Source organism: Moschus berezovskii, chromosome 20, assembly GCF_049115385.1.
Source record: "Moschus berezovskii isolate FMDL1 chromosome 20, NW_MosBer_1.0, whole genome shotgun sequence".
In the NCBI taxonomy this organism is placed as follows: domain Eukaryota; kingdom Metazoa; phylum Chordata; class Mammalia; order Artiodactyla; family Moschidae; genus Moschus; species Moschus berezovskii.
The window spans coordinates 72,946,745-72,967,457 of record NC_142479.1 but is presented as its reverse complement, the minus strand read 5'-3'; the positions used below and the strand labels follow the sequence as shown (position 1 = coordinate 72,967,457).

General features: G+C 47.0%; 1 protein-coding gene across 1 annotated transcript in view; it reads left to right on the top strand.

The window, feature by feature from the left end:
- Positions 1-20,009, top strand: part of GNA13 (G protein subunit alpha 13) — a 32,514-nt gene extending 12,505 nt beyond the window's left edge. The window contains exons 3-4 of the mRNA XM_055408758.2: positions 13,336-13,386; positions 14,735-20,009. Of these exons, the coding sequence (XP_055264733.1) occupies positions 13,336-13,386; positions 14,735-15,307 (624 nt within the window). The 3' untranslated portion in view covers positions 15,308-20,009. The remainder of the gene's footprint in view (positions 1-13,335; positions 13,387-14,734) is intronic.
- Positions 20,010-20,713: the final 704 nt, after the last annotated feature.

Genomic DNA, 20,713 nt, shown 5'->3' with positions numbered 1-20,713 from the left:
TTGGTTAATTAGTGTTGATTGTTGCGTGTGTTTGGGCTGTGCGGATTGCAAGGGGGCAGAGCCACCCAGAGGCCCAGTGCAGAGGCCCCCCAGGGTCACAGGGCACTCCCGCCTGTGGACTCCTCCGTTCAGACAGCGGGGGAATTGAAAGTCAATTTGGGAAGTTATGTCTTGTGTTGGAAAACTGCGTATACTTTTTGTTTTGTTTTTCTTGTCAGTCATGGACATTTCTTTCTGAACTCACAGTGGTTCTTTGTATGCTATTGGGGTTGTATGTGATTGGTCCTTTTCCAAAAAGTACTTAATTTTGAGGACTTTTTCAGGGTTCAGAACTCTTAAGCTTCTTAATGTTGTCATTACCTGAAAACAAGGTAGTTGGTTTTTGTTTTTGTTTTATTTTCTGAGGGAATTACTTGTAATAGGTTCCAGAATCCAAAATACCGTTTTTTCCCAATTTAGGTTTTAAAACACGTCGGTGCCCATTGTAGGGTCATCTGGTCAGTCACTGAACCCGCCTGTGTTGGTTCGTCGCTGTGTTCTTCCAGCCTTGGATACAGTCTTGCCTGTCGAGTTAGACTCTCCTGTAGTTTCCGTACAGAGTTTCATGTCCTCTTCATTTAATGTTGTACCATTAGCGTTTCCTGGAAGGAGGTGATTTTCTCAGAGGACTGGTACGGCGTTCTTCTAGAAAGTGGATGTGGATTTCTGACTTGCATGGCCAGTTCCTTCCAGTATCCACATGGGAGTGTGTTTTGTAAAGAAGGGTGGTGGTGGCAGGTCGTCCTGTCGTGACGCTGCCCTGGTGCGAGCATGGTACACGACGTCCGAGCTCGCCCACCTCTCAGGACCGTCTCCTGCCACACACTGAAAACGTGCGTTTGATTTTTCAGGGAGTAAGGTTTTATAAGGAAATACTGTCTGCCACTCTGAAGCCTGCATTTTAAAGAAGGGGCTGTAATTCTTTTATAGGCTTTTGAAAATAATTGATACTTTAGAAGTGAAGTTGCTCCATTGTGTGTGACTCTTCACAATCCTATGGGCATTACCCACCAGGCTCTTCCGTCCATGGGATTCTCCAGGCAGGAACACTGGAGTGGGTGCCATTCCTTTCTCCAGGGGATCTTCCCGACCCAGGGATCGAACCCAGGTCTCCCACATTGCAGGCAGACGGAAGTCACCAGGGAAGCCCCAGTTGGTACTTTAAGATAACAAAACGGAACACCATATAAGTGTAAGACATGTGCCTTTATAAGTACTTATTAAACATACAGCCAGACTTTTTCTGTCGGTCCAGGATGAAGCATTTTAATAAAGTCCTTCATTTTTTGGTAACGTCTGTAGTAGAATTATTAAACTGTTTACATTTTGTGTTACATGTAAATTGGAATTTGGTGGGACTACAGGAATACTGTTAGAAAACTAAGATCATTAGCTTTAAGTCATTTGGGTAATAAGTCTAATTAATTAGAAAACCTGATATTAAAAGATTGTACTTGTGAGCAGTGGCAGGAAAGTGTCATTTACAAAATAAAGTGCTAACTTCTTTCCAGAAGTCTCTCATTACTAGTGTTGTGCACTGCTTTGTTTTTCTCGCTTATATGCAAGAGAAATCTGAAGCTATTTAAATTAGAGGTATTCTTTCCAAAATTCTGCTGAGGCTGTTATAACCTACCTTAGACTGGTGAGGTATCTAATTTGAAAAAAATGCTTTCAAAACATGTTTGGGTGCTTTATAACGTGACTGACTAGTTTTGGCTCTTTTGAGTTTTGAGTGGTGCACATAGAAGATGCTAGTGAGATGTTTGCAGCACATTCAGTGGGACTCCACTTAATCCAGACCCATCCACTGAGCCAGGGAAGAGTCCTTATCTTTGAATGTAAATAAACACTGTCTTTGTCCCTGTGAACCACGCACTAGGCATGAATGGTGGCGCTTTGAAGGATGCTTCAGCGGAGAAGGTGAGGCAGCCTCCCTTACTAAACATGTGCTGTGTGTCACTTCAGTGCCCTGCAGTGTTTTCTCCAGAGAAAAATGAATAAAGTCATTAAAAGAGTCGGTCATCTCGAAGATAAGGAGCAGTAAAATGGGTCCTTTGTGGACACCAGGCAGAAGGAGCACGTCTGGAAGGGCCGGTGAAGGAAAGAAGTGAGCTGCGGGGGGTCAGGAACCGAGCACAGGAGCGCACCACTCCCGCCGGCGCAGGGAGTTCACCAGCCTCATCACCGCATCTTCCTTTGAGATAAAAACTACGGGGGAGACAGACCTGGGGCCCATCCAGCAAGAAGTGTCGCCTCCTGTCTTTGTCACCAGCCGCATCCTTGGGTTGGAATGAGAAGTCTCGACTCACTAACCAGCTTTAACCTCAAACGTTTCCATTTTGTTCCTTGTTTATATTTGGCATTTAATTCTTGCTGTAAACCTTATATATAAGTAAATGCCAGATGGAAAGGCTTATATTACACAGTCTATTCATAGACTATTTAAAGCCTCCTCTAAAGTCTATTTAGATGTGGCTTCACCAGGATATTTGCAGGGCTGAAATTACCAGTGTATACAAATATAAATTACCGATTTAAAAAAAAACAGAACAACCTTCTAGGTCACTTTTAAAGGCAAGTTAATAAGTTTCCTATTGATAGCTTCATGGAAAAGAAATGAAAAAAAGCAAAATGGCTGACTGAGGAGGCCTTGCAAATAGCTGTGAAAAGAAGAGAAGCAAAAGCAAAGGAGAAAAGGAAAGATATAAGCATCTGAATGCAGAGTTCCAAAGAATAACAAGGAGAGATAAGAAAGCCTTCCTCAGCGATCAATGCAAAGAAAGAGAAGAAAACAACAGAATGGGAAAGACTAGAGATCTCTTCAAGAAAATTAGAGATTCCAAGGGAACATTTCATGCAAAGATGGGCTCGATAAGGACAGAAACAGTATGGACCTAACAGAAGCAGAAGATATTAAGAAGAGGTGGCAAGAATACACAGAAGAACTGTACAAAAAAGGTCTTCACGACCAAGATAATCACAATGGCGTGATCACTCACCTAGAGCCAGACATCTTGGAATGTAAAGTCAAGTGGGCCTTAGAAAGCATCACTACAAACAAAGCTAGTGGAAGTGATGGAATTCCAATTGAGCTATTTCAAATCCTGAAAGATGCTGTGAAAGTGCTGGACTCTATATGCCAGCAACTTTGGAAAACTCAGCAGTGGCCACAGGACTGGAAAAGGTCAGTCTTCATTCCAATCCCAAAGAAAGGGAATGCCAAAGAATGCTCAAACTACTGCACAATTGCACTCATCTCACACGCTAGTAAAGTCATGCTCAAAATTCTCCAAACCAGGCTTCAGCAACATGTGAACCGTGAACTTCCAGATGTTCAAGCAGGTTTTAGAAAAGGCAGAGGCACCAGAGATCAATTGCCAACATCCGCTGGATCATTGAAAAAGCAAGAGAGTTCCAGAAAAACATCTATTTCTGCTTTATTGACTATGCCAAAGCCTTTGACTGTGTGGATCACAATAAACTGTGGAAAATTCTGAAAGAGATGAGAATACCAGACCACCTGACCTGCCGCTTGAGAAACCTGTATGCAGGTCAGGAAGCAACAGTCAGAACTGGACATGGAACAACAGACTGGTTCCAAATAGGAAAAGGAGTACGTCAAGGCTGTATATTGTCATTCTGCTTATTTAACTTATATGCAGAGTACATCATGAGGAACGCTGGGCTGGAAGAAGCACAAGCTGGAATCAAGATTGCTGGGTGAAATATCAATAACCTCAGATATGCAGATGACACCACCCTTTTGGCAGAAAGTGAAGAGGAACTAAAAAGTTAAAAAGTCTCTTGATGAAAGCGAAAGAGGAGAGTGAAAAAGTTGGCTTCAATCTCAGCATTCAGAAAACTAAGATCATGGCATCTGGTCCCATCACTTCATGGCAAATAGATGGGGAAACAGTGTCAGACTTTATTTTTGGGCTCCAAAATCACTGCATATGCTGATTGCAGCCATGAAATTAAAAGACGCTTATTCCTTGGAAGGAAAGTTATGACCAACCTAGATAGCATATTAAAAAGCAGAGATATTACTTTGCCAACAAAGATCCGACTAGTCAAGGCTATGATTTTTCCAGTGGTCATGTATAGATGTGAGAGTTGGACTGTGAAGAAAGCTGTGTGCTGAAGAATTGATGGTTTTGAACTGTGGTGCTGGAGAAGACTCTTGAGAGTCCCTTGGACTGCAAGGAGATCCAACCAGTCCATTCTAAAGGAGATCAGTCCTGGTGTTCATTGGAAGGACTGATGCTAAAGCTGAAACTCCAATACTTTTGCCAACTCATGCAAAGAGTTGACTCACTGGAAAAGACTCTGATGCTGGAAAAGATTGAGGGCAGGAGGAGAAGGGGACGGCACAGGATGAGATGGCTGGATGGCATCACCGACTCGATGGAAATAGGTTTCAGTGAACTCCGGGAGTTGGTGATGGACAGGGAGGCCTGGTGTGCTGTGATTCATGGGGTTGTGAAGAGTTGGACACGACTATGCAACTGAACTGAAACATACGTATGGTGAAGCCTACCTAAATGAGTATTCAGGAAACATGTCTACCTGGCCTAGTTTGAGGATTGTAAGACGGATGAAAAATATAAGACACATTATAGGTATACAAAAAAAACCTTTCAGTGACAGTCGAGGAACCACCACCTGGCAGGTCAGTTCACTGCTGTGATCAGTTTAAGGAGTGAAGAGATTTGTCATTTTCTCTTACCTCTTGATTCTGTTTCCTCTTTGAAATACTCCAGACTTGCAGATGGAAGGGCTTAAAATGTGTGGCAGCTGTGAGAGCCACTGCGCCGGTTGGATTCGGCTGCTGGGACACAGACCTCTGTTCTGTAGTTCACTGCTCCTCAGGACGTGTGCGCTGTTCACAGTGCTTGCCCAGTGGCGACTCTGCGTAAAGAAAAGCTGGATGTTAATTCGTGTTACGTCATCGTTTTCAGAGTCATGCGTATGCTTAGATCTGAGGAGCACTTCGCACTGCTTAATTATCCTGATGATACAGGTTTTCTCTGCAGTTTAGTATTTCTTGCACTACCGTATTTACTCTTAAAAACTATAAGTCGTGTTAGTCTGATAACTGGGGCTTCGCCGGTGGCTCAGCGGTAAACAGTCCACCTCCCAAAGCAGGAGATGAGAGTTTGATCCCTGGGTCAGGAAGATCCCCCTGAAGAAAGAAATGGCAACCCCCTCCAGTATTCTTCCCTGGGAAATTGCATGAACAGAGGAGCCTGGCGGTCTACAGCCTATGGAGTTGCAAAGAGTCACTTGGTGACTAAATAGCAATAGCAATCTCATAACTAGAAGGGCCTCCACACATAAAAGTGGGATGCTTCAATTAAGGAGCACTTATATTTTTCTAATTGACTTTTGTTCACAGTGAATTTTCTGCCATTTATGAGACATACCTAATCAGCCTGCAGTTAAGTTCTAGACATTTTACAAGATTAAGCATTTTAGTAACAAGCTAAAATCCACTGCAGTACTTACAGTTCACATTTGATTGAATTTTATCAGCTCTTTTCTTTCTAAAGTGTAATTTTTACCTGATAACCCAGTAAAAAGATAGACTGCTCTTAAACAGTTTACATTGGTTTATTTACCTGTCATGCAAAATTCAGGTGTCTGTTGCAGAAGTAAATTAATTTTATAACAAACTGAAGTCTTAAGTTCCTTAGGGTCCTGCTGCCAAAATATAAGTAGCAACAGTTCTAACAGTTCTCATTTGTGCTTTTTTAGCTGCTTACTCGGTTACAGCTGTAGCACCGGTTTCATTGACTTGTAACCACGGGAGGCTCTGAGAGCTCACCTTTGAAGGCTGTGGGCTGTGTGGGACATTTGAAAACAGGCTCTGGGGGTACAGAGAGGAAAGCGGCCAGAGCTGCAGTAACACAGGAAGTAAAGCCCCTCTGAGTCACCACGCCAGTCTTTATAAAGAGAAAGCTCTGCTCACAGGCTTAATTCTGCTCTTCAGATCACAGTTCAGAAACGTCAAAGGAAGGCCCGATGCTTAGTTCACCTCAAGTAAATGTTGCTTGAAACCTACTTTGGTCATAAGATAAAGCTAAATAACGTTTCTAATACAGATTCTTAATAGTCTTGGCATTATTACAAAGCTTTTTAAAAGCCCTAGCTGGTTTGGTGTAATCAGTATCAAAAGATAAAATCAATATGAGGAACTTCCTGGTGGTCCAGTAGCTAAGACTGCGCTCCCAGTGCTGGGGCCTGGGTTTGATCCCCGGTTGGGGAACTAGATCCCAGAGGTTGCGTTTAAGATCCAGCATAGCCAAATAAATAAATTAAAAATTTTTTTAAAAAAAAGATAATATGAAATCCAATTTTGGATAAAATATTCAACATGTCCAGACCTGAACTGATGCTGGGATTGGCTCCTCAGAATCACTTCTTGTGGGACTTGTTAAAATTTTGATTTGGTGGAACTGTGCTAGGCCGAGGGAATCTTTGTTTTTAAGGAGCACCCTCTTCAAAAATTCCTGTCACAGGCTCAATGGTATGATATTTTAGACTTCACACGCCAAAGGACAAAATCAAGGGCATTTTATTGGTATTTGTGTTAACGAGAGCATTCAAACTCCCACAGACATATTCTTGAAGAAACCTGTAACACTAAGTTGTGCACGGTGTTTCTGAGTGCAGACTTACTAACGAGAGTTGGATTTGTCAGGAGGGACAGCGCGCTGCTCATGGGAGGACCCCAGTGTCGCCAGGATCAGTGGCGGGTGCACGCCGTTCGTCCTGATCTTAAACAAGGCCGAGCATCCCACCCTGGGGAGAGTCTGCCTCGCACGGATGGTGGTGCGTCGGGCCTGTGACCCTAACAGGAGGGACCGGGGAGAGTTCTGTGGGACCCTCTCTGTGTTCGCCTCTGGGCCTGGCCTTAACGTCACAGCTTTGCTGTCGCCAGTTCTCGGAGAAGGCAATGGCAAGCCACTCCAGTACTCTTGCCTAGAAAATCCCATGGACGGAGGAGCCTGGTGGGCTGCAGTCTGTGGGGTCGCTAAGGGTCGGACACAACTGAGTGCCTTCACTTTCACTTTTCACTTTCACACATTGGAGAGGGAAATGGCAACCCACTCCAGTGTTCTTGCCTGGAGAATCCCAGGGACGGGGGAGCCTGGTGGGCTGCCGTCTACGGGGTCACATAGAGTCGGACACGACTGAAGTGACTTAGCAGCAGCAGTTCTTGCATAGCTGAGTGGCTTTCCAAGTATGGATGCATTTTTTTTTTTTCCAACACTTGCACTTTGGTCTGAAAGATGTTGCTAGAACTATGTTTTGTTTTAGAAATATCTGTCTGCTGCATGTTTGCATGAAATGGAGGCCCGCTGTTTTGACTTGACAGCAGAGAACGTGTTTTACGTGGTTGGACACTGCTTGTAATTCCAGGAATGCTGACTGTCAGTGATTTTTGCATACATGTGCGTGCTCAGTCATGTCTGACTCTTTACGACCCCATGGACTGTAGCCTGCCAGGCTCCTCTGTCCATGGGATTTTCCAGGCAAGAGTACTAGAGTGGGTTGCCATTTTCTTCCCCAGGGGATCTTCCCGACCCAGGGATTGAACCCTCATCTCCTGCATTGCAGGTGGCTTCTTTACCACTGAGCCACCTGGGAAGCCCCTACATGATGTATTTTGCCTTTAGGTTTGGATTGAACTCACTGGGAAGTGTAGTCAGGTCTTCCCCAAGGTTGACTTTGAAAAGCCGTTCAGTGTTTCTGCTTTCGTGGTTGAGGGTGGGTTCTTGTTGCAAAAAAATTTGGTTTCATCCATTAGTTAAAAAATCTCAGTGAAAATTTGCCTCTGCTGAGACATGGGACTGGTGTCATAGGGCAGGTCAGCACACTCAGCTTTTCTTGCCGACCAAGTTCGTGGGCCTGGTGACAGTCCCATCCGTGAGAGCAGACTGCGTCTTTCGTTAACAGCGCTGCTTCTGTGAGACAGTGTAGACGTCAGGTGTTTCTGCAGAGTCCATGCTGGTGAAGAGTCGGGGGGGAGGGTTAGTCGCTCAGTCGTCTCCGACTCTCGTGACCCCATGGACTGCAGCCCTCCAGGCTCCTCCGTCCACAGGATTCTCCAGGCAAGAACACTGGCGTGGGTTGCCATTCCTTTCTCCAGGGGAACCGTCCCGAAGAATCTGGTGCGGCCGTTTGCAGTCTGAAGTGCCCGTTTCTGCTCCACACCCGTTGCTGCTGGCGGTCGTGCTGCAGGTCCGGCACGGGCTGCGCCCTCTCCTGCAGCTCCGCGCAGACGGCTTGCTCAGGCTCCGTCTTCAGTCGGTTTGCACTCGGCTCTGACCCCTTGAGGAAACAGCCGCTGAGCGGTGCGGGCAGTCCTCACTTGGCTCGCAAACACCAGCTAGTGGAGGCTCGTCAGCCCTCAGCTGCAGCCCCATTTCCATTTTTGCGTCTTGTGAAGAAGTCCTGTGATGAGCTGTTGCGCTAAGATGTTAGCTTTCCCGCCTCGCCCTTCCGTGCTGCAGCATTCTGTTCGGAGAGCTCGGTCTGGCGCCGTGGTGCTCAGCGCTGCCCACCCGCCTGTGGGGTCACTGCGCAGTGCGCATGGGGCCCTGACCCCCTTGGTCTCTGCCCGCGAAGATGGTCTTTCTGACACGTGCCCGCTGTCCAGGGGCGACGTTGAGGCCACTCCTCGCGTAGGCTCAGCTCTGTAAAGCTGGCACGAAACGTGGTTGAGAGAACTAGAATCCAGTTCAGAGGGACGCCGGAGCCAGCTGATCTCACCTGTCAGTCTGACTCGGGGGCACGTCGTCAGGCCCCGGCTTTGTCAGCAGCAGAGCCTGTCGTGTGAGCCGCCCCGCGGTCCCGGCTGCCCTGCCCTGTGTGGGCCGAGCCCGCACAGGGTGAGAAGCAGGCAGGCCGGCCGCGGCAACCTGGGAACTTACCTCTGGATTTCAGAGAAAAGAATTAAGGGATGACCTCAAACAGCTTAAATTTAAAAAGTCGTAAATGTGAAACGGCTTTTTTTTGGAGGCTTATTAAGGATTCTCTTCAGTAATATGACACATACTGAGGAGAGTTATAATGGCGCCTCAAGTCATAACCAAAAAAGAGTGAGTCTTGAGCCCATGGTGTTTCTTGCCCTGGACCTGAAGTTACTTCTGTGTTGGCCGGGGACTGAGCAACACAGCTTGAATGGTGAGTCACGGCAGAAGGGCCCACTTCAGGGTCACAGGCACATAGGAAATGAAAGGAGAACTGCACTTTAAATCAGTTGTACAAACTGAAATTGTTGCTAGGGCGCAACTTCGGTGATTGTCCGTCGAACCAGGGGACTTCCTCATTTTACCGACCGTTAGATTGAGGCTCAGAGAAGTTTAGGGGCTTGCCAGGTCGCTCAGCGTTGAGAAGAGGCCTCGAATCAAAGTTAATATTAGGCAGGGGAAGACTTCTGATCACCTCTGAAGTGGTTACGGCAAAGGATTGAGGGAGGTCGGCCCCCGGTTCTTCACAGTTCGTTCCCAGACCCTGGGGAGGCGAGGGGCCCCCGGGCCGTGCTGAGTGAGGCGTCGGGATTGCAGTCGGCGCTCAGCGCAGACAGAGGTTGCTGAGAACAGGGGTGCCATCGCTCACTCTCTGTGTCCTCCATGGTTGAGCTCCAGGTAGCACCCGTTTTAAATGTATTTTAAGAAGCGTTTATTTAGCTGCTCCGGATCTTAGTTGCAGCGTTTGAACTTCAGTTGCGGCATGAGGGATCTAGTTCCCTGACCAGGGGTCGAACCGGGGCCCCTGCAGAGGGAGCTTGGAGCCTCAGCCACGGGGCCACCAGCGAGGTCCTGTTTTATCTTTTCATTTGGTTTTGTTTTGCTTTGTTGCGGTTGTGAAAATGCAGATGTCTCTCTGTGGTGTCCCCAGTGGCTGTCGTTAAAGCTCCTGTGAGGAGTTTCCCCTAAGTTACCAAGTTCAGGTGCGCGTTCACCCTTCCGAAGCGTGCGTGGTCACAGCGCACGTGTGTTTTTACACCTGTATCGTCTCAGGACAGGTTTGGGGGGAAACTTCACTCTGAACAGTCAGGGGTCTCCATGATCACCACACCACGTGCACTAACAGGTAATTGAGGTTATTCTTAAGATCATCATTCCTGCTTTCAGTCTTCTCACTAATGGAGGGCCAGTCATATCACCTGTGATATAAAAGATAAATTAACATCACTTTTTTTGACTGAGGAGTTATTTTAAACCAAAGCATGTTTTTCACAGGAATAATATTTTAAAGCATTTCTTGTCCTTGAATAGATACTGGCCAAATGTTAGGGGAGGAGGCAAAGGGCACCTTATTTAGGACTTAAAATATTAGTGATAATCCACACACTGAAATGTGTGAAAATGAATTAAAACATTTTTATTTAGATTTTGTACAGTGTCAAGTGCACGAAGGCCTTTGTAGCTGATACTGGTGAAACTTTCTGCAGCAGAAGTTGAAACTTGTTAACGGGATCGCATGCGTATTTGTGTAATACAGTCATGTGATTTTGGTGAAGTTATGAATTCATAATAAAGGCACATTCTGAGACCCTCTTCTTAGGCAATGCAGTTAAATCAGGAAGCTTCAGTGAAATTTAAAAGATTTATTTGTATTTGTATAATAATACCATGAGGAGACCAAATGGGGATGATTTTCCTGTTTTGAGAAGAGAATAGAGTCACTCAGAACTGCCAGATCACCTTTTCCATATTTTAAATAATGAAAAGCAAAACCTGTGTACTGCAGAACTGTTCTTATCATGAACCCCCGAGTCCACATTTATTAACGGAATTAAGAATTTTCTGGATTACAGATAGATATTGCATGCTGTGTAATCTCCACCGTGTTTTGCAGCAAAACACTTCAATAGTTTCACCCAGTAGGAGAAGTAAAGACTGCGGTAGTTGGGGTCGGCTTTGCTGCCGCGGGAGTGCTGGGGCCAAGCTCATGGGGAGCTTTGGTCCTTCGCTTTGTAATCATCCACGTCAGTTTAGCAGTGAAGAGTTAGTCATGCCTGGCTCTCTTCAACCCCATGGACTGCAGCCCGCCAGGCTCCTCTGTCATGGGATTCTCCAGACAAGAATACCAGAGTGGTAGCCATTTTCTGCTCCAGGGGATCTTCCCAACCCAGGGATTGAACCTGGGTCTCCCGCATTGCAGTCCTCCAGGTGCGTTCCCTGGGCCACAGGGATCCCAGAAAGCCTTTAAAAGGAGACTTCACGTTTTGCACTCTTCACGGTGTTCCTGGGACGTCCTCTCCCGTCACCGGGCGGACGCGTGCCAATAGCCCAGAGCGGCACTGCTGCCGTTCCTGGGCCCTCTGCACAGGGTGAGCCCCAGACATGCTGCTCAGCGTCCCCAGCTGGAAACAGGCACCAGTGAACCAGGGAAGTCGCTCAGTCGTGTCCGACTCTTTGCGACCCCATGGATGATAGCCTACCAGGCTCCTCTGTTCACAGAATTTTCCAGGCAAGAACACTGCAGTGAGTTGCCATTTCCTTCTCCAGGGGATCTTCCCGACCCAGGGATCGAACCTAGGTCTCCCGTGATACAGGCAGATGCTTTCCTGTCTGAGCCTCTAGGGAAGCCCCAAGGAAAACACACACCAGGCTCCCCTAAGATTGGCCTTGATCGGACAGTAAAGACTGTTTCAAATCTCCACGTGAAGAGCTCTGTATGTAGCAGGCTCCTTCACAGACCACAGTCGCTGGGAAGCCTTGGTGATTGGCCGTGTTGTGTTCGAATTCACAGTATTTTTCATGGAACACCATTTTTCCTTGAAACAGACAACCAGCTTACTCACACTTGGGCATTTGATGGGCGCTTTTTTTTTTTAAGAAAATGAGTGAAATTAATAGCCCGTCAATTTGAGGAAAATAAGTTTGTAGACATTGATAAAACTTGAGTTTTCAACTGCAAATCAGAATTTAGGAAAGCTTGTGTCTGCTTGCTACTGTGAGCTTGTCGAGTTCCCGAGCCATAGGCTTCTCACGAGATGGTGATGATGACAGTGAATATGAATTTCTCCATATCATGTCTTGTGCACTTGACTGCCCATTATATTCCAGGGCTTGATGCTACAAAATTGTTGGGGGGTAAAAGACCCCTTCAGAGTACGAAGTAGACTTTCAGTAATCTGTCATTTGTCAAATTCTGATGTAGAAACAAAAATATCTACAATTGCAGAGGCTATTAAGATACTCCGTTTCCAGTGGGCATTCTGTAGGAGGCCGGACCTGCTTAACTGGCTCCAGCTGAAGTCCTTTTTGGTGACAGCGCGGGTGCAGAAGCAGTCGAGTGTCTCACTGTATTTACTAAGTTTGCATGAATGAGTTTATTATTGGTATTTTTAAATGAATTAATGAGTAAAATATTTGTTAAGCTGCCTCATTTTACTTTCTGACATGGTATTGTAGCTGTAATCCACTTAAAGTTTCTTTGGGGTCCTGAAGAATCTTAAGTGTATAAAGGGAATCCAGAGACTAAAATTTTGAGATCTGCAGCTTTAAGGCCTCTTGACTCAGAGTGTGGCCCCAGAAATCACCTGATTGCACAAACTCCCTACAGACAAGACCTTTCGGTGGCTCTTCTGCGTCAGGGAGGCACTGCCTTCCGGAGACAGACCTGGGGAGCAGCTTCTGGCCAACGGGCGCTGGGCTGCAGAGATCCGGGGCCGGGGGGCGGTGTCCAGCCTTCTCTGCGTGCATGCTCCCCACTCACCTGCCTGTCTGCTGTTCAAGGATTTCCTTGAGGAAGGTGTTGCCATACGCTTGAGGTGTCTGAAACTTCCTGAAGTCTAGGAGCAGTTTGGGCCCAGAGAGTGTCGGCTTGGGGGCATCCGTCTGGGCTCGCATGTCCCCTCAGCGGTCCCCGCCTCATCCGTGCTTTGCTCCTGTCTCGGAAGACGACCACCTTGAGATGGGAGGATATAGATAGAAATCGTCCCACCGGGATTGTAGTTGTATGTTTATCTTGAAAGCAGTTTGCACCTTTTCATTAGATCTTCCCTGTGGACTTGCAGCTGTGTGGAAATGCGTGCGTGGAGTCCTCTTTGAGGGGTGATCGCGGGGGATGCTCGTGCAGAGACCGAGAGTCTCCCAGGCTTCGGCAGAGGCGGACGTTTCATACGTTTCTAGTGGGGTCAGCTGCTCCGTCTGAAGTTGGTGACTAAACAGAGTGTGTTTGGATTAAGTGTACAACCAGACAGTTTAACATAAACTGTTGTAGCAAAGTCTTCCATTCCTCAGCACTAATAACGATTTATTTTCTTCTTGTTTTCAGGGTGAATCTGTAAAATATTTCCTGGATAACTTGGATAAACTCGGAGAACCAGTAAGTTTTCAGGCAGTGTTTATGTTTATTGTCGTTAGAAAGCAGTAGCCAGGATGAGGAAATTTGGAGAAATTATGTACTGAGCTATTTCCTTTTTCCTCGCGGCTGTATTCGGATTGTTCCTGCTTCATTTTTCCCTCCCTCTCCCCTCCTGACCGCTGCGATTTCCATGAGGAATGCCCTGCCCCCTGTTTCATGAAAGTAAAACTCTTTACAGAAAGAAGTTTATGCTTGAAAAGAAGAAGACACATGAACGAGCTCATGCATGGTCTTTGCTTTTGTGTAAGCGGAGGCTGAACACAAAGTGCTGACTGAGTTCAGAGCTTTCCGGCAAACAGTGTTTTCCAGTTCAGGACCCCCATTTGCAGGGTTGGAGGGTAGGAGGCTGGATTCTCGAGGCTGTGACGTGGGTGGAGTCACCCTTGCCGAGGGAGCCGCTGGCTGGACTGTCCCCCATGGCCCTGAGTGGCAGAGGCTGACGCTGGCTGCTCTGCACACAGGGCTCAGGCAGAGGCCTCCCTGGAGGAGGCATCACGCTGCTCAGAAGGCCCCTGAGGGCCACGCCCTGGTGCCATGCCAGTCCTGACCCCTCCCTGTTTAAGCCTGAACATAAGACGGAAGGAGAGCACAGAATGAGCCCTGCTGCGGGTAGGAAGCAGCCCGGTGTGTCCAGGCCGTGTGGAGAAGGACCTCCTTTTACTCTCGCGGGATGCGCTTTGCGTTTTCCCCTCTATGTTGCTCAGACGCCGGCGTCCTCGGGCGGTCTCTGTGTCGGCCCCTGTGTGTGTCTGTTTCGTCCGCTCCGTCCACATCATTGAGACTGTGTGTGAAGACCTGCCTCGCTGTCACTCTTCCATCAGGTTAGATTGTAGTCAGCCTTAAAGAAAAGTTAAATACCAGCCAAGTGGAGAGAAGCTTTGGTGGATAAACTCAGTTTTTAAGAGTTATTTCATGTTTTCCAATTCAGACAGCGTGGACTGACCTGTTTTTCTGAGTTCGCCTTTCCGTGTAGCCTTCCCTGGGCACACCATTCACGGTCCCTCCTGTTTTCAGAGTCCACTGCTTGTGTTACAGTTGTTGATGTATGTGAGGCTGGCTGGTCTTTCTTCCTTTTTCCTTGAAGGCAGGGACCATGTATCTTGGTTCTGAAGAGCTGAGTTCTTGCTGCTTAGCGACAGGGCCTGGCACGTCTTCGACATTCAGCAAATGCCCTGCAGCCTGCCAGGCTCCCCTGCCCTCCACTGTCTCCTGGAGTTTGCTCAGATTCATGTGCAGACCAGTTAATGGTACACGACACTTTCTCATTATCCCTGAATCACTGAGCAGGAAACACTGTGCTCTTTTCCAGGAGTACATTCCGTCCCAGCAAGACATCCTGCTCGCCAGGAGGCCCACCAAAGGCATCCATGAGTACGACTTCGAAATCAAGAATGTTCCTTTCAAAATGGTCGACGTGGGCGGCCAGCGGTCGGAGCGGAAGCGCTGGTTCGAGTGCTTCGACAGCGTGACGTCGATACTGTTCCTCGTCTCCTCGAGCGAGTTCGACCAGGTGCTCATGGAGGACCGCCTGACCAACCGCCTGACCGAGTCTCTGAACATTTTTGAAACCATCGTCAATAACCGGGTTTTCAGCAACGTCTCCATAATTCTCTTCTTGAACAAGACAGATTTGCTTGAGGAGAAAGTGCAAATTGTGAGCATCAAAGACTATTTCTTAGAGTTTGAAGGGGACCCCCACTGCTTAAGAGACGTCCAGAAATTCCTGGTGGAGTGCTTCCGCAGCAAGCGCCGGGACCAGCAGCAGAAGCCCCTGTACCACCACTTCACAACCGCCATCAACACCGAGAACATCCGCCTGGTGTTCCGCGACGTCAAGGACACCATCCTGCACGACAACCTCAAGCAGCTGATGCTCCAGTGACGCCCGAGGGCCCACCGCCTTCCTGCCTTCCTGATTCTGTTTGTTTTATTTCTAAAATAGAAGTTTACAGCAGGAATTAGAACAGTCTTGATTTTGGGTTTAACTCCTTGGAAATCTCAGTCCTCCTCCTGCGACTCTGGCCCCTGGCGGAGGGCCGCCCATGGCTGCCGCCTGCGGGCCCTCCTCCCCATGCCTCAGACGAGCTGTCCTCCCAGCTTTGAAACTCCCACTTCTCAAACAGGGCTCCTGTGGTGCCCAAGGGCATCAGGTGCCCTTGGCGCCGCAGGGCGAGGTCGTGCGCACAGACCCTGGACCGAGCGGGGTGCCTCCCGGTCGCCTGCATGTGGCAGCCACACGTGTGTCCAGCCTCGGTGGCCTGTGGGGAAAGGAGGGCCGTTGGGAGAAGTTTGCTCTGAGGAGTGGCGGTCTGTAGACTTCCCCGGGTTTGGCCCTCACGTTTTTCTGATTGCTCGTGTACCCAGCAGTTGTTCTAAGTTTCTGTGGCTCCTGAAGGCAGTGCTCGGCATGTGTCTTAGTTTACATAAGGATGTGTCATCTGATGCTGGTGGAAGCTCCCGTGTGGTTCAGTGTGCATAGGCACGCGCCATTCCTAGTGTTCTGATCAGAAGCCAAAAGAGTAGAGTGCAGGTTGCCTTTTTCATACTTAGATGTGTCATCCAGGTGCCATGCAGGAAACACTCTGACCATAGCAGCAGCTAAGAAGTGCAACCTAATAACAGAACTTTCTGAATAAACACAGCCCTTCCCAAGGACATTTTCTTTGACTCCCAGACTCTGAGGCCCTGTCTCAGACGCGGTCGGTCCCACAGTGGGAGCCCCACCACGCCATCATGGACGTGGTTCTTTCACGCTCCTGCCTGTTCCCTTCAGCTCCAGATGGCAGCATTTATGGGTTTTTTGGGGGGGGTTTTGGAGCTTGCCAAGGGCAATATTTTCCTGTCAGACTATCCAAGAAGCCATTGTTTGAGGTTCTCATTCCTTCTCAGTGTGGCTCTTAAGAGGCTGTACTTGTTGTGAGCACTGTTGTTCGTGGAATTCCAGCTCTCCTGAGGTGCATTTGGAAGGTTCAAGGATTCTCCCAAGAACGAGGAGTCGTGTTCCAGTTCCTGCTGAAAGATGGTTATGTGTGACCGCCCCCACCACACCCCAAATTAAAACGCACCCCCCAAGGAGCTTTGCTGTTAGCAGACGCATCCTCCGTGAGCGCCTCAGAATGGCTGGTTTTCGGCATTAAGAGGACCGCCCTGTAGGTTATGTGTGGTGTTGGAATCGGGTAGAGGAACAGGTATACAGGGTGACAGTTTGGAAAGTCTGATGGTTTTTCTCCCTTTCCTGAAGATTGTGATTGACTGTGATTCCGGCCCCTTTACTGTACAGCTGGCTGTGTCCTCAGGTATTTTACAGGCAAGCAGGCCTTGAAGGACTGGTCAGAATCCTGGATCCCACAGCGCTCCCTGGTCGGGCTCTGGGTCTGTGTCACGGTCGGGTTAGGATAGGACTCTGCTGGGACCTGACTGGGGTTGTCGGGCGCCTGACTGTTCTCACATTTGAAGCTCCTCCATCGTTGCCCCCACAGCTGCCCGTGTGTCCGTGTCCTGGTGATCCTGTGCTGCTGCCGTGAGCCCCGCCCTGTGACACAGGCGTCCGTGGAGCAGGGCTCACGTGTGTCTGAGAGTCTGTGTGCAGAGCTTCTCACCAAGCACGAGTGTGTCGTTCAGCCCACAGAGCGAACAGTTTCGGGGCACAGCATGTGCACATTACATGGAGACTGTGGTGGGGTCTGTGCGTCAGAGTAGCAGGAGGCGGCGTTCCACTCCAGCGAGGGCTAAAGGCGGTTCCCGGTGCGTGCAGTGAGGAGGGATGGTCTCAATCAGGTCCTCGTTCAGACCTCTGACGTGAGCCACACACACTGCCCGACAAAGCAGAGGTCCCCATTTTGATCACCACAGTCAGATGTTAAAGCACCAAAGAGATGGGCTGCTGTTCTGAGCATTTGAGGCTCCTTTGCTGATGTGTGTGAAGCCTCAGTCAACTTTCTTCTAAAGTAAAACCGCGAGTATATTTTGAGGCAGTAAATTACTCATACAGGCTTGCCGGTTCAGTCTGAAGGCTTTAGTTCACATGTTTTACATACTGTATATTCAAACCATGTGAAAGAGTCCTATACCTGCATCATGAAAACCAGTTCCTTTTAAAATACCACTGTGTGAAGGGGAGACGGGAATCAGGGACAAAACTGCAAGGGTGCTCACAGTGTTCCCCGTGCCAGTTCCCCCACCCCAGTCTCTCAAAATGTAATTTGAATTTAAAATTCTTCACTGTATTTGATTTTCTGAGTCTTCATGGTTACAATTTGGAGTAAAATGTGCCTAATTCTCCATTACATTCTGTTCTTAGGTCTGAATGTTGTCTTCTTTAATTCTTAAGAAATGTCACACAAGTGTCTTCATTGACCTTGAAGAACTTTACAGTGTACAGAGTTGCCTTATAAAGCAAAGAACACCTCAAATTTTTGCCTTTTCTTTTCTTAAATAGGGAAGAGTTTTTGTCAGATATTTTTTGTGAAGATCCAAATAATTTAAAGGCATGCCTCTGCCACTTAAATACTGTTTTTAACAACCTACATCATCGCTTGCTGCCAAGTGTTGTATTAAACTGAAATCTTTATTTGTGTTGTCTGGAACGGGCACAGGAGCAGCCAAAGAAGGCGTCACGGAAGCTGCACCGCGTGTCCTTCCCACGGCAAAGGTCCTCTGGTTCGGCTCTGGTGAGGTTGCCGAGGGAAGTCCTCATTCAGTGGTTGGTGTAAAGCAGGAGGAAGTCGGATTCCCAACCCCAGGAGCGATTAGAAGGGTTGGTTTACATGCACAGAAACCGTGGGCTCCATAATTGTTTGTAAGCAGAAATGAGTAAACCTAGCTTCCAGCATCTGCCCAAATACTTGTATTTATGCTTCTGGTAGGATGTTATTTTCAGCATTAGTACACATATCCGGTTATGCCTTATTTATATGAAGAATAAAGTTACCAAGTCATGTTCAGCAATGTTCTGAAATTCAAATCACTGTGTGAGAAACCCTCAAATTGGTGCTTTCATTATATAATGAGACATTGCGGCAAAGCCCCAAACCAAGCCATCTGAAACAAGATTCTCTCCATTGCAATCTGTAGAAGTTACTTCTGTACGTGTATTGAGAAGGCTGCGTATCAGTGTTAACTCTCCATTTCTTGTTTGAAGCCGTGAAATCATGCCTGTAAATCTCAGTCACACATTTGTAATAATCTCCCTAATAAACCTAGAGAAAGTCACTCCGTTACCTTTCCATTTCTTTTAATGAAAGGAAGTTTTAATTGAGGGATCAAGAGCCCAGATTCTGCATGTGTCTTTGTTTTCTTTCAGTTGAAAATCTGACTTTGTCTGTCTTTCACGTCATTTCAACATGGGAAGTTACATCACTCAGAGGTGATCTGTCCATAGGTCTGTGCTGCTGGGCTAAAAGTGCTGCTTTTTCCTTTCTTCCTTCTCGTGATAGGATCCAGATTGGCTTTTCAGTGAAGTAAACACGCGGAAGGGAGGCAATGTGTGAGTGTGTCTCCATGTTCCAGATAAACGTAAACATTCCCACTATTTTACGGTACGAGGTTAGGGCTTCATAAATTTATAGAGAGTAAAGTCAAGTCTAAACCTGGACCCTTGTGATCAAGTTGAACTTCGTGGAGTTTTCAGATACCATCAGCTTGCTACTAGCTATAGCAGATAAGTGATTATTAGCATAGCTTGCAGTGCCTCACTAGCATTCTTCTGTCTGAACTTGAATGTATAGATAGCATATAAAGAACTCATCCTCGTGGCATCTAGGTCTAAGTGTCTCATTTCCAATGGCAGCGCTTACATGGAACAAAAAATGTTAGTGGTAGGGCAGTGATTTCTGGGTTGGTCAGAGATTTTGTGACCTTTCCAAAGTGGCATCACCTTTGATAGTGATGAACGTTTCCAGTTGGATGGAAGCAGGGCCCCAGGAGGCATTATACTCGGTCCGTGAATCTTCTGATAGAAGGATGCCCCTTACTCAGCCTCTGATCTGGGCTTGTCTCTGGAAATCCTGTTTGTAGTATTTCTTGCCACAGTTAAGTGTTGTGTTCATCCTCAGTTGTGCCTGTTTAGGGGTTAATTCTTGGAAAGGATCAGTAACAATGCAGCGGACTATACCGTTTACCCTTTCTTTACCTGTTACTTGAAAGTAGAATTGCAAAATGTTGAAATGGCTTTTCTCTGCTACTCCAGAGTGGTGGAGCTCATTTACCACAAAAGCCTTATCAAAAAGTCTATTTTGTAACAACCTGGTAGATACTGTACCTAACAACATGATTTGTATTAGCTCAGTAGCAAAGTATTTGTGGCTTCAGATTTTTTATACACCTATCTTTTTATAATTCTGAGAACTGAGCATATTATCTGGTAATTGTTGTACATTTTCTTTTTCCTGTCAGTGCTTTAGGATTGGCAATAAATTATTTCTACAGGAGATCTGAAAGTGGAAAGAATGATTTAATTTGATAAAATGAATTGCTAGTCATCAAGGCTTTTTAGCTTTGTACATATTTTGCAAAAATTTTGCCTCTTGCTATTAATATTTGCTTTGTAAAAATTACTGACGTTTAATAAACATTTATAAACTGTTCCATACTATGATGTTATTTAAACTAACTGATTAATGTCAAGAGTAAAGCAGATACATAAAATCCGAAAGAAGTTCCATCCAGTGGCTGGAACCTCAGAAATCTCTTTTGGCAGATCTCTGACGATACTTTGACTTAAGTTAGTCTATAAATGCTTCCTCACTGAAGAAGGGATGTGGACTTCAAGAAAGTTCCCAGACATTCGTTTTGATGTGGCAGCCAGGAGCAGGAAGCACCACCTTTCCTCTCTGCTGCTCCTACAATTGCTGAAACTGCACACAGCTGTCAGGGTTCACAGTTTGCCCACCTGCAAGTCTGACACTGTTGCTTCTTTTGAAGCTGAAATGGCGTTTTAAGAGCAAACTGATATGATACCACTCCTTTTATTGTTTCAAGGAACATTATGATTTACCGAAAAATTGCAAAAACAGCAGTTTCCTAAAACACCACACTGTGGGTGATAATTTCCCCAGGTGACATCTTGAACTGTCCTAATTCATATCTCGTGTTACACTCACATCCCGTCATGGTGCATGTGTTAAAATTAACGAACCAATGTCGACACTTTATTCTTAACCTGATCTTCATTCGGATCTCCTTAGTTTTCCCCTGCTGCCCCTTGCTACTCCAAGTCCGTCCATCCAGGACACCGTGACTCGCCCTGTCTCTCTGGGCCGTCACAGCCTCGCAGACCCCCCTCGCTCTG